Source organism: Salmo salar, chromosome 26 (genome assembly GCF_965601325.2).
Source record: "Salmo salar chromosome 26, fSalSal1, whole genome shotgun sequence".
Lineage (NCBI taxonomy): Eukaryota > Metazoa > Chordata > Actinopteri > Salmoniformes > Salmonidae > Salmo > Salmo salar.
The window spans coordinates 23,716,562-23,734,700 of NC_138316.1; the positions used below are offsets into that span (position 1 = coordinate 23,716,562).

Sequence of the window (18,139 nt, forward strand, 5' to 3'; positions counted from 1 at the left end):
TGATGATATCTGCCGAGTTGTGTTTTCGTGTCTCGGAGGGCAGGATAATATTGAGTTTTTTGACAACAGTGTTAATTAGAAAATGAAATAAATAATGCTGACGAATGCCCTCTTCACCTCTTGCATAATCTCTATCACCTATGAGAAGCAGGCAGGACCGTAGCTACATATGAGGTCCAGACCTCGGCCATTTTGTATAAAATAATTTCATTAAGTCAGGTTATCAATTTACTGTTGAGAATTAGAACACTAGAAAACACAAGGTGCAATTGGTTGCAGCAGTTTTCCTCTTGTTATATGTCACTCACTGATAGTCCCTCAATTAGCTCATGTCAGTTCACATTTTTTACATTGGCATGGAGGCCACGTGCCCAGGGGCCCTGAATGTGAACCCCCTGCCCTCCAGGGGGTTCACATTCATTTTATTAGTCACTCTAACTCAGATATCATATTAACCTGGCATAAGTCATCGCAAAATGTGTAGAATTGCAGGAAATGTGTTAATAAAATACTTTTTCTGCTAACAGATCCCTCAGTATGTTTTAAATTATAGTTTTTAATCCCAGTGCTGAGTTCATGTGAGTTAATGTGTAGAAGCTAATTGTATAACTAGCAGGCTATGTGTTTGTAGATCGACTGAGGAGATTGAAGCTACAGCAATCAATGTCATAATGGCTGGGGTTATTTTTGCTAGTATTAGGTGTTCTCCAAATAGCATATTAGAGTTTTAAAATTGTATAGCAATGCATTAAATGAGCTGACCTCACTAAAAATGTCGGACCACACTAAAGCGGCTAGGCCATTCATTATGTGTTTGGGGTTATTACATAAAGGATTGTGCACAAAACATTAACAGTGGACTATAACTAATGTGCACTTAGACATAAAGCTATGGCCGGATTGTGTACACCATCCCCTTTAATGTGCCGTAATAACTCTGGCCTGGAAGCAGACTTTCCTCTCTCCCCTCCCTCATTCCCTTCCTTCACCGTCTGAATGTCCTCCTCCTTCAGGAATGGCTGAGGGAGTTTCTGTGACGCGTGGAGGTCATCTGATGGCTTTAGATGGTGTTAGTGTGAAAGACAAACTACGACAGAGAGCACTGTAGCTCTCTCTATGTCTGTTTACTCTGCTCTGCTCTGCCACATCTCCGTGCTACCACCTCTCCTTCCCTGGAAGTGCAGGATACAACAGTCCACATATGCACTAGTCTACACACGGACTCTGTCACTTCAGTGTGTCTTAATGAACTCCACATTACCAGACACTGTATATATCATCTTAAGAAATCCTCTGCTTAGGTTTGGGTCAGTCGTATTAAGTCGCATTGACGTTTATGAACGATCACGAATACCATGCCATAATCTTGTGTACAGAGGTTTATAATTGGTTAAGTCAACTTGCCCAATACAATCTCATTCATATGAGTATAATACACTGTGAAGTGTGCAGCAGCTATAGAGGGAATCTATAGAAACATATATGTACACACATATACAGCATGTGTGTAAACAGCAGTATGGGCTTGTGGAGGACATGGGCACAGGGGGAATAACTGTGAGAGCCAATGCTGTTCAGTGTGTTCATTTCCTTATTGATTGACTCACTTGCTTTTCTCTGAGTGTTTGAAATGAATAACAGCCAGCAAAAATCAGACAGAGGGAGGAAAATCAGCACTTTCCCTGCAGTGAAGCCATTCATCAAGCTAACGAGAGGGGAAGGAGAGGAGGAGGAGAACTGATGTTTGGAGTGGAGGAGAGGAAGAGAGGACAAGGGAGGCAGGTGCGGTTTGGAGGGGAAGAGGAAGGAGAGAAAGGTGGCGTCTAGGGCGGTAGTGAGGGAGGGGACGGATGGAAGGTTTTCTGGGAAGGAGCAGAGGGAGGGAGGTACTGTTTGCAGAGGGGGAAAAGGAGGAGAAGGAAGACGTTTGGAGGTGATGGGGTAAGGAGGCAGGGTGTACTGTTCTAAAAGAAGTACACAACAGGAAGAAGGAGAGGGTTGTCATTGAGGTGTGAGGAGGATGTAACAACGATAGAAGGAGAAGGGGCAATGACAGAGACTCAGTCGAGAGAGACAGAGAGGGAGAGAGAGAGACAGAGAGAAAGAGAGACAGAGAGAGAGATACAGAGAGAGAAAGAGAGAGAGGGAGATGCAGAGAGAGAAAGAGACACAGAGAGAGAGAGGGAGAGAGAGAGAGAGAGAGAGAGAGCGAGAGAGACCGACAGACATAGTCAGAGACAGACAGAGAGACTGTGGTAAGAGTCCTTCTCATATTAGAGAGTTTATATGAGGACGTCTTTCTGGATTTTAAAACCATGTACAGAGTTTCCTTGCCAATGGCTAATGTGTGGACTGCATAGCTATAGACTGAGGTACAGGCTTCCAGGCAGTGTCCACTAATAGTGGTGTCTGTTCCAAGGCCTTCACCAGTAAGTGCTCTTTGAAGAGACCTCTGATGTCCAGTAGCTCTCCACAGTTTAGCCCACTGGGCAGGATGCTGATCTGATACAAACAAATGTATCTGTCTAGTACGCCTTCCCCTCTCAGTCCTCTACATGCTAGGGACTGTATCCGCAATTGGTGCTATTTTAGCTGCGTGTAAATGTAAATTGAATAAACAAAACAATACTAACAAGCAAATGGTAGTGTTATTGTGCAGACACAGTGGCTGTCCGCCACCTGTGTCCTTCCTCCCACCCAGGTGATATGTGTGTCTCTCTCTTTGGGCCTACACTGATCTGCCCCACCCCTGCCATACCTCCTCCCTAGCCTGCTCTGCCACACCCCTGCCATACCTCCTCCACTACACTACACTACACTACACTACACTACACTACACTACACTACACTACACTACACTACCCAGGTCCTTCACACACTGTGTGGGGCTGACTAGGATATTACTGCTGAGTCTTTGTTATTAGGCTTGGGAAAGAAGAGAGGAGTGCCATGTGGAGAATTATGTCACAGGAAAATCATTTGCAAAGTGTAGCTATGCCCATACGCCCTGGGCTAAATCTAGCACCACTTCACAACCAAGCCCAGTCCAGCTTAGAGGAGGGGGAAGCAGAAACCCTGGTGGTACTGAACAGTACTCCTTTGTTCTTTCCCTCTGCCTCTATTTACAGTAGAAAGATATAGACTGAGTATACAAAACATTAGGAACACCTGCTCTTTCCATGACATAGACTGACCAGGTGAATCCAGCAATGATCCCTTATTGGTGTCATCTATTAAATCCACTTCAATCAGTATAGATGAAGGGGAGGAGACAGGTTAAAGAAGGATGTTTAAGCCTTGAGACATATGGATTGTGTATGTGTGCCATTCAGAGGGTGAATGGGCAAGACAAAATATGTAAGTGCCTTTGAACAGGTTATCTCTGTTGTCATCTATGCATAGTCACTTTAATTAACTCTACCTACATGTACATACTACCTCAACTAACCGGTGCCCCCGCACATTGACTCTGTACTGGCCCTGTATACACTGCTATTTTTTACTGCTGCTGTTTAACTACTTGTTACTTTTATCTCTTATTCTGATCCGTATGTTTTTAAACTGCACTATCAGTTAGGGGCTCGTAAGTAAGCATTTCACCTGTTGTATTCGGCGCATGTGACTAATACAATTTGATTTGATTTGATTTGGTAGTGCATGCCAGGCGCACCGGTTTGATTGTGTCAAGAACTGCAACAGTGCTGGTGTTTTCATGCTCAACAGTTTCTTGTGTGTATCAAGAATGATCCACCACCCAAAGGACATCCAGCCAACTTGACACAACTGTGGGAGGCATTGGAGTCACCATGGGCCAGCATCCCTGTGGAACGCTTTCGACACCGTGTAGAGTCCATGCCCTGGCGAATTGAGGCTGTTCTGAGGACAAAAGGGGGAGCAACTCAATATTAGGAAGGTGTTCCTAATGTTTTTTACACTCAGTGTATGTGCCACACTGCTAACATTCTTAACCCTTTGTCAAACATTTTCTGTCTCTAATGTCACTGAGTACAGTCTTATAGTCTTTAAATCCTATGCCCTGCGCTCTCTGACAGAGATAAAGGTCTAGAGATTCCCAGAGCCTATTATAAAACGCTAGTCTGAAGGCAAGGGTCTAAAATACGTTTCTCAGTCTATGATGTAGAGACTAAAGAGAACCACAGAGCCTATAACAGAGCCCAGAGCCCAAGGCTGGGCCAGGCTGGGCCGAGGGGAAAAGTAATCATGATTCATGGTGCCTGACAGTGGGTGACGTCTACTGTACCCAGCTGGCTGTACATGGAGATCTATATTTTTAACCTTAAAGCCAGACCACAGTGTCTTTGGTTATCCAGGCTAAATATAGACTCACTCCTACTGCACACTTCTCCAGTTTCTCACTCCTTTCTGAGAGGCATGTGGAAGAGAAAGAGGGTGAGAGAGGGATAGATAGATAGATAGATAGATAGATAGATAGATAGATAGATAGATAGATAGAGAGAGAGAGAGAGCGAGAGAGAGAGAGAGAGAGAGAGAGAGAGAGAGAGAGAGATGGATAGGGTTTGTGGGGTGGGGGGGGACATGTTGCCCCGGTCCTGATGTAAATAAATCACCCTCAACTGTTGACCCGTGTGTAGCGAAAGGGGTTGGAGGGGTTGTTTTCGTACCCCTGCTCTGCTCCCCCCCACCTCTCTGCCCCCTCTCCCACCATCACTTTCCCCTCTTCCGTGTGACAGGTCAATCTGGATGGATTTCATCTGCCCTCCCTCGTCTAGGGAGGCCAACATCCTGTATGGCAACTAGAAATAGAGTGAGCGCTCTGGGACAGAGGAGGGGAGGGGAGGAGAGCACTGCTGAGCAGCTAGAGAGAAGTGGTGAGGGTGAGAGGATGGTGTTGTGTCATACACACACATGTAATCAGGCATGTGGCGTGGGTGATAAACTGACTCATACAGGCACACACACTCACTCTGTAGTGATCGTGAGATGGGTGTCTTTGTGAAAGGGGTGCTGTGTGTGGCTGAAACTGAGTCAGCGAGTCTGACCCAAGCCATCCTACTGTCACACGGTCACACAGCCACGGGTGGTGGCCCTCCCTGTCCGTTAGACCCTGCTCCACATCTGACCACACACACTCAATGGCACATAAGCCAACCTATTCATCCTCCTCAGCCCTCAACTCATAAGCATGGGAGTGCGTGCACACACACATACACAGAAAGACACACACATGGAAACACACACACAGAAACACACACACACACCTGTCACTTTGTCCTTGTCAGCAGATTCTGGGTCTCTTTCCCCCTGCTGGGTGTTGAACTCCAGTCCCCCTCTGCCAGGGCCACCACTAGGGTAAGGTGCCTGCCTGCTGTCCTCCCAGTCAGGTCTGAACACACACACACACACACAGACACACTAGAACATCTGTTGGTAAAAAGGACAAACTCGTCTCAGCCATGACCCCTCTCCTCACACAGACACAGTAGCCCTTATTCCATGATTCCTCCTGTATTCATTACATGTACATTTTGACAGTTTAGTCATTCAGCAGACGCTCTTATCCAAAGTGAATTACAGGTAGTGCCTTCATCTTAAGGTAGCTAGGAGGGACAGCCACATATCACAGCCATAGTAAGTACATTTTTCCTCAATAAAGTAGCTATCAGCAAAGTCAGAGCTACTGTATTAATACAATAAAATAAAAGATACAAATTAAAGTGTGAGTGTTAGTTCACGAAAGGCATTCTTTTTTTTCTATCTATTCTTTCACTCACTCAATGGTGTCTGAGGCTCAGATGGTGACACCTGTGTTTTGGTGGCTGGTGGTGACTGGCCCGCTCCAGCCAGTCAGGACTCTCTTTCCCCAGGCAAGGACAGTCAGACCCTGGCTCTTTGTTTCCATCACTCAGCCTGTCCTCCTGGAGCTACGTGGCCAGACTGCTCATTGCACTCCCCCTCCTCCCCCATCCCTTCTCATATGCATGGATTTGCATAAAACAAAGACACGGCCTAGCCGGAGTCGTCTGAGGAGAGACGGAAACCAAGATGACTGTCGGCCATCGACCGGACCGGGCCAAGCCGAGCTGTAAGAGGTTTGGCAGGTAGTCAGGGTGCGGTACGATGTTTTAACACATGGTGGCGAGTAAGATGGACGCCCTCATTGTTTTCCACTTTCCCTCGCTTCCACTCGCCAACCGTCCGTTCTCTGACATGGCGTTGTTTATATCCTGTGCAGGTGAGCAGAGGTCACCTGATTCACAATGGTGACATGGGAGGAGAAGAGGAGCATTTAAAACACTTCATCTAAAGATGATTTGTCCTTGTCTCCCCTGATGCCTTTTGTCCTCCCTCACTCTCACTCTCTCACTCTCCCTCTTTGCTGAAGTTAAGTGGAGCTGGAGACAGGCCAGCTACTGATCCCAGGCCCCACTTAGAGACAATCAGGGAAATAACACTGGACACACTAAGGGCCATAATGGAATGTCTCGATCTAGCAGTATAGCGTATAGAGATAGAGACCACAGATTGTGCCATCCCATTTCAGGCTTTTCACAATTAATTATATATATGTATGTATATATATATATATATATATATATATATATATATATATATATATATATATATATATATATATATATATATATATACTGCTCAAAAAAATAAAGGGAACACTAAAATAACACATCCTAGATCTGAATAAAGGAAATAATCGTATTAAATACTTTTTTCTTTACATAGTTGAATGTGCTGACAACAAAATCACACAAAAATAATCAATGGAAATCCAATTTATCAACCCATGGAGGTCTGGATTTGGAGTCACACTCAAAATTAAAGTGGAAAACCACACTACCGGCTGATCCAGCTTTGATGTAATGTCCTTAAAACAAGTCAAAATGAGGCTCAGTAGTGTGTGTGGCCTCCACGTGCCTGTATGACCTCCCTACAACGCCTGGGCATGCTCCTGATGAGGTGGCGGATGGTCTCCTGAGGGATCTCCTCCCAGACCTGGACTAAAGCATCCGCCAACTCCTGGACAGTCTGTGGTGCAACGTGGCATTGGTGGATGGAGCGAGACATGATGTCCCAGATGTGCTCAATTGGATTCAGGTCTGGGGAACGGGCAGGCCAGTCCATAGCATCAATGCCTTCCTCTTGCAGGAACTGCTGACACACTTCAGCCACATGAGGTCTAGCATTGTCTTGCATTAGGAGGAACCCAGGGCCAACCGCACCAGCATATGGTCTCACAAGGGGACTGAGGATCTCATCTCGGTACCTAATGGCAGTCAGGCTACCTCTGGCGAGCACATGGAGGGCTGTGCGGCCCCCCAAAGAAATGCCACCCCACACCATGACTGACCCACCGCCAAACCGGTCATGCTGGAGGATGTTGCAGGCAGCAGAACGTTCTCCACGGCGTCTCCAGACTCTCCAGACTCCAGACTGTCACGTCTGTCACATGAGCTCAGTGTGAACCTGCTTCATCTGTGAAGAGCACAGGGTGCCATTGGCGAATTTGCCAATCTTGGTGTTCTCTGGCAAATGCCAAACGTCCTGCACGGTGTTGGGCTGTAAGCACAACCCCCAACTGTGGACGTCGGGCCCTCATACCACCCTCATGGAGTCTGTTTCTGACCGTTTGAGCAGACATATGCACATTTGTGGCCTGCTGGAGGTCATTTTGCGGGGCTCTGGCAGTGCTCCTCCTGCTCCTCCTTGCACAAAGGCGGAGGTAGTGGTCCTGCTGCTGGGTTGTTGCCCTCCTACGGCCTCCTCCACGTCTCCTGATGTACTGGCCTGTCTCCTGGTAGCGCCTCCATGCTCTGGACACTACGCTGACAGACACAGCAAACCTTCTTGCCACAGCTCGCATTGATGTGCCATCCAGGATGAGCTGCACAACCTGAGCCACTTGTGTGGGTTGTAGACTCCGTCTCATGCTACCACTAGAGTGAAAGCACTGCCAGCATTCAAAAGTGACCAAAACATCAGCCAGGAAGCATAAGAACTGAGAAGTGGTCTGTGGTCACCACCTGCCGAACCACTCCTTTATTGGGGGTGTCTTGCTAATTGCCTATAATTTCCACCTGTTGTCTATTCCATTTGCACAACAGCATGTGAAATGTATTGTCAATCAGTGTTGCTTCCTAAGTGGACAGTTTGATTTCACAGAAGTGTGATTGAGTTGGAGTTACATTGTGTTGTTTAAGTGTTCCCTTTATTTTTTGGAGCAGTGTATATACACACAGTTGAAGTCGGAAGTTTACATACACCTTAGCCAAATACATTTAAACTCAGCTTTTCACAATTCCTGACATTTAATCCTAGTAAAATTCCCTGTCATAGGTCAGTTAGGATCACCACTTTATTTTAAGAATGTGAAATGTCAGAAAAATAGTAGAGAGAATGGTTTATTTCAGCTTTTATTTTTTTCATCATATTCCCAGTGGGTCAGAAGTTTACATACACTCAATTAATATTTGGTAGCATTGCCTTTAAATTATTTTACCTGGGTCAAACATTTCGGGTAGCTTTCCACAAGCTTCCCACAATAAGTTGGGTGAATTTTGGCCCATTCCTCCTGACAGAGCTGGTGTAACTGAATCACGTAGGCCTCCTTGCTCGCACACGCTTTTTTAGTTCTGCCCACACATTTTCAATAGGATTGAGGTCAGGGCTTTGTGATGGCCACTCCAATACCTTGACTTTGTTGTCCTTAAGCCATTTTGCCACAACTTTGGAAGTATGCTTGGAGTCATTGTCCATTTGGAAGACCCATTTGTGACCAAGCTTTAACTTCCTGACTGATGTCTTGAGATGTTGCTTCAATGTATCCACATAATTTTCCTACTTCATGATGCCATCGATTTTGTGAAGTGCACCAGTCCCTCCTGGAGCAAAGCACCCCCACAACATGTTGCTACCACCCACGTGCTTCACGGTTGGGATGGTGTTCTTTGGCTTGCAAGCCTCCCCCTTTCTCTTCCAAACATAACGATGGTCATTATGGCCTAACAGTTCCATTTTTGTTTCATCAGACCAGAGGACATTTTTCCAAAAAGTATGATCTTTGTCCCCTTGTGCAGTTGCAAACCGTAGTCTGGCTTTTTTATGGTGGTTTTGGAGCGGTGGCTTCTTCCTTGCTGAGCGGCCTTTCAGGTTATGTTGATATAGGACTCATTTCACTGTGGATATAGATACTTTTGTACCTGTTTCCTCCAGCATCTTGACAAGGTCCTGTGCTGTTGTGCTGGGATTGATTTTCACTTTTCGCACCAAAGTACGTTCATCTCTAGGAGACAGAACGCATCTCCTTCCTGAGCAGTATGATGGCTGCGCGGTCCCATGGTGTTTATAATGGCGAACTATTGTTTGTACAGATGAACGTGGTACCTTCAGGCATTTGGAAATTGCTCCCAAGGATGAACCAGACTTGCGGAGGTCTACAATTTTTTTTCTGAGGTCTTGGCTGATTTCTTTTGATTTTCCCATGATGTCAAGCAAAGAGGCCCTGAGTTTGAAGGTAGGCCTTGAAATACATCCACAGGTACACTAATTGACATCAAATGATGTCAATTAGCCTATCAGAAGCTTCTAAAGCCATGACATCATTTTCTGGAATTTTCCAAGCTGTTTCAAGGTACAGTCAACTTAGTGTATGTAAACTGCTAACCCACTGGAATTGTGATACAGTGAATTATAAGTGAAATAATCTGTATGTAAACAATTGTTGGAAAAATTACTTGTGTCATGCACAAAGTAGATGTCCTAACCGACTTGCCAAAACTATAGTTTGATAACAAGAAATTTGTGGAGTGGTTGAAAAACGAGTTTTAATGACTCCAACCTAACTGTATGTAAACTTACAACTTCAACTGTATATATATATATATATATATATACATATATTACTGAGTGTACAAAACATTAGGAACACCTCAATATTGAGTTGCACCCGCTTTTGCCCTCAGAACATCCTCAATTCATCGGGGCATGGACTCTACAAGGTGTCAAACGCGTTCCTCATGAATGCTGGCCAATTTTCACTCCAATGCTTCCCACCGTTGTGTCAAGTTGGCTGGATGTCCTTTGGGTGTTGGACCATTCTTGATACACACAGGAAACTGTTGAGCGTGAAAAACCCTGCAGCGTTGTAGTTAATTGAGACACTCAAATGTCTGCACCTTGCACCAACAACCATACCCCTTTCAAAGGCACTTAAATATTGTGTCTTGCCCATTTACCTTCTGAATGACACATATACCCAATCCATGTCTCAATTGTCTCAAGACTTAATTTTTTTACCTGTCTCCCCCTCTTCATCTACAGGTGACATCAATAAGGGATCATAGCTTTCACCTGGATTCACCTGGTCATTCTATATCATGTAAAGAGCACCTAATGATTTGTCCATTCACTGTATGTGTCTTTCTATGCTTGTGCAGTGTGTTAACTATCTGTAACTCACTCATAACAAATCACTCCCTCGGTCTGAATAGAGTTCCAGTTAGGGGAGCACCAGGTAGTGTACTATTACTGGTCCTGTTGACAGGGTAAGCCCAGTGACTGAGGGCTGAGTAGGGTCACTGGTCCCCGGACACAGACTGGGGATTGGGGGATGAGAGGGATTTCCCGTTGAGGAGCTGCCTGGGGGGGGGGGGGGCATGAGAAGCAGCTGCCTGCAGAGGGAACATGGGCGTTTCGGGGAGATGGTTGGAGGTATGAAGGGGGTTGTAATGTATAGTGTACCATATAGGGGTATGGAGGGTTTCGGGGCTATTAGTGACTCCTTTTATGATGGAACGGGATATGATCAGTACAGCTGAATGTAAACACGGCACAAACCACCAAATAAAATTGTCAATACACACTCCTTAAAACACTGTTTCTCACACACACACACACACACACACACACACACACACACACACACACACACACACACACACACACACACACACACACACACACACACACACACACACACACACACACACACACACACACACACACACACACACACTAGCATGTTTTCTCTGTCACAGTGGGCACCCACATAGACAGAGCAGCTCAAGTTTCATGCTGACGAGTCACGAACGAAGCGTCCCTCCTAACAGATTAGTCGATGGGTTTCGGCACGGCACAATCAGCGAAGCCATTACAGAAACAATTGGTTTTGTGATAAACATTGGCCTCAGTTTCCCTTCATCTCTGTGCATCAATTACAGACGAGTGCAGAAATGTTCTTTAGTCGGATCCCTTTTGTATATGAACCCTACTCTGGGTGTTGCTACAGGTTCAGTAGAATAGAATAGAAAGTGCCATCGAACCCAGGAGCTGGGATAAGTACATAGTTCCAGCAGGCAGACGTTTCCAGGGCGGCCCTTACATTTCTCAGATGTACATTAAGAGTGAGGATGGGACATGAACATGCTGGAGTACTGCTCCATGAACATCATAAAGTGATGAAATGGAGAAATATATTGAGAGAGATATTGTAGAGGTGACATGGTGGCGGCATCAGATTCATGAATAAAGAATGACAAACATTATTACATAGCTGTAATGGACCCTTCAGAGAACCACACATTATGTTATGATAACATACAGTATAGACTGGTTTAATACATGTTAAATTGCATTAAGTTTCAAATGTGTTGATAGTGAAAAGTTGAAAAACAATTCATTAAATTAAACTGATTCATTAAAAACACTGGTTTTGCGACTGTAAAAGTGTAAATATTTCAAATTAATAATAATAATGGTAATAATAATGATATGATTAATAATCATATTTTTCAACACTACTCACTACATCATTACTGAAAGAGAAAGAGAGAGTAAGAGAAAGAGAGTGAAAGAAAAAGAGAGCGAGAGAAAGAGAGTTGTGTTTTACCTCAGACATCAAGACCAAGGGCGCAGAGGGGCGAGGCTCTCGATCACAGATGGAGGAATTTTCTGGATAACCTGAAAATTCAGATAGCAGAAGACCCAGTCAAAACACACACCATGAATACACACACACGCACACACACTCTGCCGGTATCTTCACGTACGCAGCCAGTGAGTTTTCAGTCAACTCAGCTGGGTATCTACACGCCCAACAGCATATGGTGTACTAATGCAGACACCTACACACACACACACACACACACACACACACACACACACACACACACACACACACACACACACACACACACACACACACACACAGAGAGAGAATGTGAAAGTGAGATACACAGGCATTTACAGTAGTACACAGCCTTATGCTCATGATGGTGACTTGGCTCCTGGTACCATTGGAGAGGTCCACAGCCCTGCCCTCACTGGCTGGGCCCACACCTAGCATCCCTCTGAGCCCTCACTGGCTGGGCCCACACCTAGCATCACTCTGAGCCCTCACTGGCTGGGCCCACACCTAGCATCACTCTGAGCCCTCACTGGCTGGGCCCACACCTAGCATCACTCTGAGCCCTCACTGGCTGGGCCCACACCTAGCATCACTCTGAGCCCTCACTGGCTGGGCCCACACCTAGCATCACTCTGAGCCCTCACTGGCTGGGCCCACACCTAGCATCACTTTGAGCCCTCACTGGTTGGGCCCACACCTAGCATCACTCTGAGCCCTCACTGGCTGGGCCCACACCTAGCATCACTCTGAGCCCTCACTGGCTGGGCCCACACCTAGCATCACTTTGAGCCCTCACTGGCTGGGTCTGGACCTAGCATCACTCTAAACTCACACTGGCTGGGTCTGGACAGACAGACAGACAGACAGACAGACAGACAGACAGACAGACAGACAGACAGACAGACAGACAGACAGACAGACAGACAGACAGACAGACAGACAGACAGACAGACAGACAGACAGAAACAGAGACGGACAGAGAGAAATTGTTGGAATGAGATGGGTATGAAATAGAGAGGAGAGAAAGAGAGATGGAAGCTCTGGGAGGAGTGGAGGTCACCTTGCTTGGTTAAGAGATCAATGTCCGTTTGACTTGCAGCGAGTGGTGTGGCGTGTGTGTGCGTGTGTGAGTGTGTTGGGTCTCATCAGTATGAAAATTCTGAGCGGTGTCACTCCGCATCGTAGAGGATAAAAAAAATCGAAATCCACCGTATTTATTCTGTCAAAATTATTATTCACAATTATTGACATTTTTTTTTACTTTTATACAAACCATCTACAATTGAAACATCTGAATAAGCAGTGGTGGAAAAATGACAGTCTAAGAAATACTTCATCTCTACACTGCAGTGGAGAAAATCTGAAATTATTGGGTTTTCAAATAAATGCCACGTAACTCAATTTTACTGAGCTCTGACAAACTCCAGGAAAACAGCGGTGACGCAGTCTGCTGATGTAGAGAGCACAGCAGGACATAAAGTCAGCGCGTCTAAATCACTGCACGTGTAAACGTTTATCAGAGAGATGCAGATATGTTATGCCTGAACGCAACCCAAACTAGCCCCTAACTGCTGTGAAGAAGGGGATGGGTACGTTCAAGGACCTTCCATTTAGAAGTGCTATTTATTTAGTCAACATGATTCCCTGCAACCTTCAAAAACCAGGTGGTAATGAAGAGTTAATAATAACTTCCTAAATTCATATCGGTGTACAGTATATTTGGCAATAATGGGTTTATGCTTCTGACTCACACAGGAGCATATAAACAGATACATACATTCAGCCTCCAAAATGAATTGAAATAACTCATGAGGATAACGAGGCGCTAGGCTACTTTGGCTTGAAGTGTTTCCAAAAAAACGTATAGATTATTCAGACTTTTGGGGGAATTGGAGAAGCCTAACACATTCATATCATCAGAGTTATTATGATTAAAAAATATATATATACATATACTGTTTAAGAATTATTTTCTGAGTGAGTTTTTTTCTAGAATGAAAAGCAGATGTCATTCGGAGAGAAAGAGAAAGTATTTTAAAGTAGAAGTCCGCTGCTCTCTCTCCTCTCTCTCTCTCTTTCTGTCTCTGTCCTGCCATCCTCTGTGCCACCGGACCTCAGAGAGCTGGTGTTGGATTCATTTAAGTCCCAGTCCCTTTGCTTTAGCTCCATTTGCAGACATATAAAATTACCCCTCAGAGTACGGCTACACTTCATTATCAACATAACCTGCAGCCAGCCACTCTCAAGGACAACTCTCTAATGAGTCACATGCCTATTCCCTTTAAAATATCTATTTGAAGCACAAAGTTTCGACTTTCTGCTGCCCCAAAGAGGATAAAATGAGAGGAATATTTCCCAGTAAAATAAGCTCATCTTAATTGATCCCTGATGCACATATCCCCCTGAAGGAGGGAGAAAGCTTTTCTTCTCAGAGAGGATAGGAGGTGAGTAATGTTGCTGTTTCCTGTTTTCTCCCAGCGTCCTCTACCAACCTGGGCAGGCCCTATAAGAAGGTTAGTAGGGAGGGGATAGGCCTCACCATTCACTCTGTGAAGGGATAAAACAACTATTTTTCAATACAATCTACATGACATACAGTGTACTGTTTTATTTGACTCAACATGAATAATGCTTGTAAAGCACATTTTTACTGTGTCATGGCTATTGAATAAAAAGTCTGATTTGGATTTGGGGAGTCTGTTTTATCCAAACAATTAGGTCTACCCTCCTGGGTTGTTCTTGTCAAGGATAGAGTTGATGGCCTTTACCTGTTAGAAGGTAGGTCGTCTTAAGCTGTCTAAATAAAGCATAAACAAAAGCTGTGTGTTCTATTATTCATTGGACTCTGTTTGGCCCAGAGAGAATCCAGGTTAGCACGCCAACCCCACATTTCCTGTCTGCCCTCCTCACTCTAGCGTCTGTCCGTGTGTGTGTATGTGTGTGTTTGTGTGTGTTTGCACCCTGTCTCTGCACCTTCACACACACAGACGCATAGATAAACTAAGACGTTCAGAGAGGTGAAAGGTCATGACGCCTGCGCAGACCAACACAAACACACACTACAATATATATCTCTCTCATAAGCACACACATACACACACACACAGACACACACACACTAATGTCTCTTGGTAAAAAGGACAAACTAGGGGCATGTCACTCAGTCTCAGCCCTATCTCCTCTCATTTCCTCTCTAACACACAGAGCCAAAGCAGGTTAAGGGCAGTGTGGTGTTCTACATTTAAATCATTAGCCTGTTGATATAGGAATCAGTGTGATTTAGGAATTATTACATTAATACCCAGAGGGGGAATATTGTTACAGAGGAGAGGTTTGTCACCAGTCCCTGATTCTCTAATTAACACACCAATAATGACACATAGACACATACTGTGCTTACTCATACACACACGTGACTTAACCGGACAAGCTGTAGCAAAACCCTCTTACACTCTTTGGAACACACAAGCACACATTTGGAGACCGGTAAAACTGCAGTGAGTGTTGAGCTCTCTGTACACATACACAGTCTGGAGCTAAGTGGCTGCTATGATGGCAGTATATATTATTCAGTCAGTAATAATGTAGAGTGTTAGCTGTGTGTATCTCACACACGGAGCTGTCTCTCTAAGAAGAGGAAATGAGTGTGTTCCCCTGGGTTAGGGATTACTCTAATGACTTTGTGTATGGCCCTGTGCGCTCTCACTTTTGACCTCCATACATCCTCTGAAAGACAGCCTGACACACAGACACATGCATGGACAAATGTACACACACACACACACACACACACACACACACACACACACACACACACACACACACACACACACACACACACACACACACACAAACCTACCTGAGCCCCTCTCCTGGGGGGCCCTTTTTGAGCCCCTGGAGGAATCGGGAACCCTGCCTACCTATTTTAGGATCTGTTGCTCCCTGAGCGAACACCCCGCCCTGTCCACCTCCCACCTCCGTAGGTGGAAAACATCAACGCGTTGCATCGCTCTGAATGAACACCTCAGTGAGAGCAGATAGAACCATCACTCAGATAACCATGCACTGTAGCAAGGGGAAATTAGCAACAGCATCTATCACTTATCTGTCAGTCCTCAGTCAAATGTGCCAAGATTCAATATATTGTGGTTAAATCAAAGAATATAAAAACAAAAGATTACAATCATTAATTATGGACAATGGCCATCACATGATCCAAAAAACAATAGCTGAGGACTAATCCTCACTACATCTGATTCTATTCGAACAGAACAATCAATTACAGAGAGAGTGTGTGTGTGTGTGGTGGGGGGGGGGGGGGGGGGGGGGGGGGGGGGGGGGGGGGGGGGGGGCTAAGACTGATTCATATCTGGCAAGACACAGTGAAGGCTGTCCCTCTCTCTCTCTCTCACACACACACACACACACACACACACACACACACACACACACACACAGTGAGAGAGAGAGAGAGAGAGAGAGAGAGAGAGAGAGAGAGAGAGAGAGCGAAAGCGAGGGTTGAGTCGTTCTCAACATACAGCTCCAAACACTTCCCCAAAATGATAGGAATTAGGCTCCTTATACACAAAGCAACACTCTGCCAAGATAAAGAGCCAAATATTAAGAAGTCAATGTTCAAATCCAGTGAACAGAATAGCAGATGCAAAAAGCCAAATAATATCCTACCAAAATTATGCAAATAATTGTTGGTTGTTTTGTGTGGCTAATATGAAATATATCAATACATGGCATCTCCATGGCCGGGGATCAAACACGTATGTAATTAGATAAATTGAGTAGTTTCTCCTAAGTAAGCAGGAGAGGGGCTTGGCTGTAAATTGCGTGGTGTGTGCATGCTAAGACACAGGCCTGGCACAGCTGCAGAGAGCCGCACTCACAATTTATCATCTCTACATCGCAGGAGCCGCTGGCCCACTCCGCTATTAATCATCAGCAAAATCATTTCATTCAGCCCCGGCTCCAACTATTGTCTCAGTCCCCCCCTCTCTCTACCCCCTCCATCGCCCCCCTCTCGGCCCTCGCTCTGGGCACATCAGCCACCACAGCAGAAGCAACACACACCCTCCTCCTCACACATAACCATCGGAGTGAAGGAATTAAAGAGGCTCTTCGTCTGTGTAATAGGGCAACACATCATCACTTGCACATTGGAGGTTATTTGGGTAAATTATTGAAGAAGCTTGTTAAGGGTAGCCTCGCAAGCCTGCCTGATCTTGCAGCGAACATTCATGTAAGCGAGATCAGGCGGCTTGCGGGTCTATGTCAGGGTGGATGCTTCCGTTTTTCTATCAATGAAGAAATGCAATGATTCTGTTATTTTAATTTCAACTAACTCATTTGTATGCGTTTAACAGTGATCAAACTGCACCTGCTTAGTTTTAACAGATACTATGAGGAGATACAATGCAAACTGTTTCATCAATGTGAGAAGATCATGAATTTAAACTGGAGGTGTCATAACAAAATATGCGCCCCCCCTCCCCAACATGACCCTCCCCTTGCACTGTAAAAACAAATGTACCCCCTCCCCCCCTCATAAAATTCTCTCTAAAACAATGATTACCACCACAAATAACAATAACTGTAGCAATCCTGTGCTGATAACTGTGGATATGGACTTGTCCACTTCAGCATGGTATTGTGGCACAGTCAATGTGGCACAGGCAGGGCAACAGGCCAGAAGGTTGAGGTTTCTCTGACCACCACGGATGAGCTCTCGCTCCCTGTCTGTTTCATTACACTATGATCAGAGCCGGCTGCAGACAATGATCAGCTAGGGGGAAATCAGATATTCAACGTTTTGATGCTATATTTATAACTATTATAAATATATGCAACGATTTTTCACTAACAAGTTTCTGTGCCAATGCACCACACACAACCCATGAGCAATACATAATTGCATACCTAGTACCGACTTTGAGCGCTTCATCATGGTTTGGAGGCTGGAATTATGTTAGAGTGGAGTGGATGAACGTGCGCAGGTAGCCTACGGGATACTTTTGAAGTAACCTAATCAGACTAAAACATTGTGACTGGTTGTGTTTATGCCACCCATAAAAGGCAATACATTTTAAAAGTGAAATAACAAATATTTATGCTATATTGAAGCGTTAGGTTGTAGGTCAAGGAATAGCCGCTTGGATTGGAAACTAGGCAGAACGCGTGTTGAGCTTTGCTGAATAACTGGGCCTGCTGGGAGCATAGGCCTATGTCTTC

At 45.1% G+C, this 18,139-nt stretch overlaps 1 protein-coding gene across 1 annotated transcript in view; it reads right to left on the bottom strand.

Moving 5' to 3' along the window:
- The window catches only part of mafa (MAF bZIP transcription factor a), a 126,707-nt gene that overhangs the window by 98,986 nt on the left and 9,582 nt on the right, over window positions 1-18,139 (bottom strand). Inside the window, exon 2 of the mRNA XM_014175861.3 lies at window positions 11,882-11,952. Within this exon, the coding sequence (XP_014031336.2) occupies window positions 11,925-11,952 (28 nt within the window). The 3' untranslated portion in view covers window positions 11,882-11,924. The remainder of the gene's footprint in view (window positions 1-11,881; window positions 11,953-18,139) is intronic.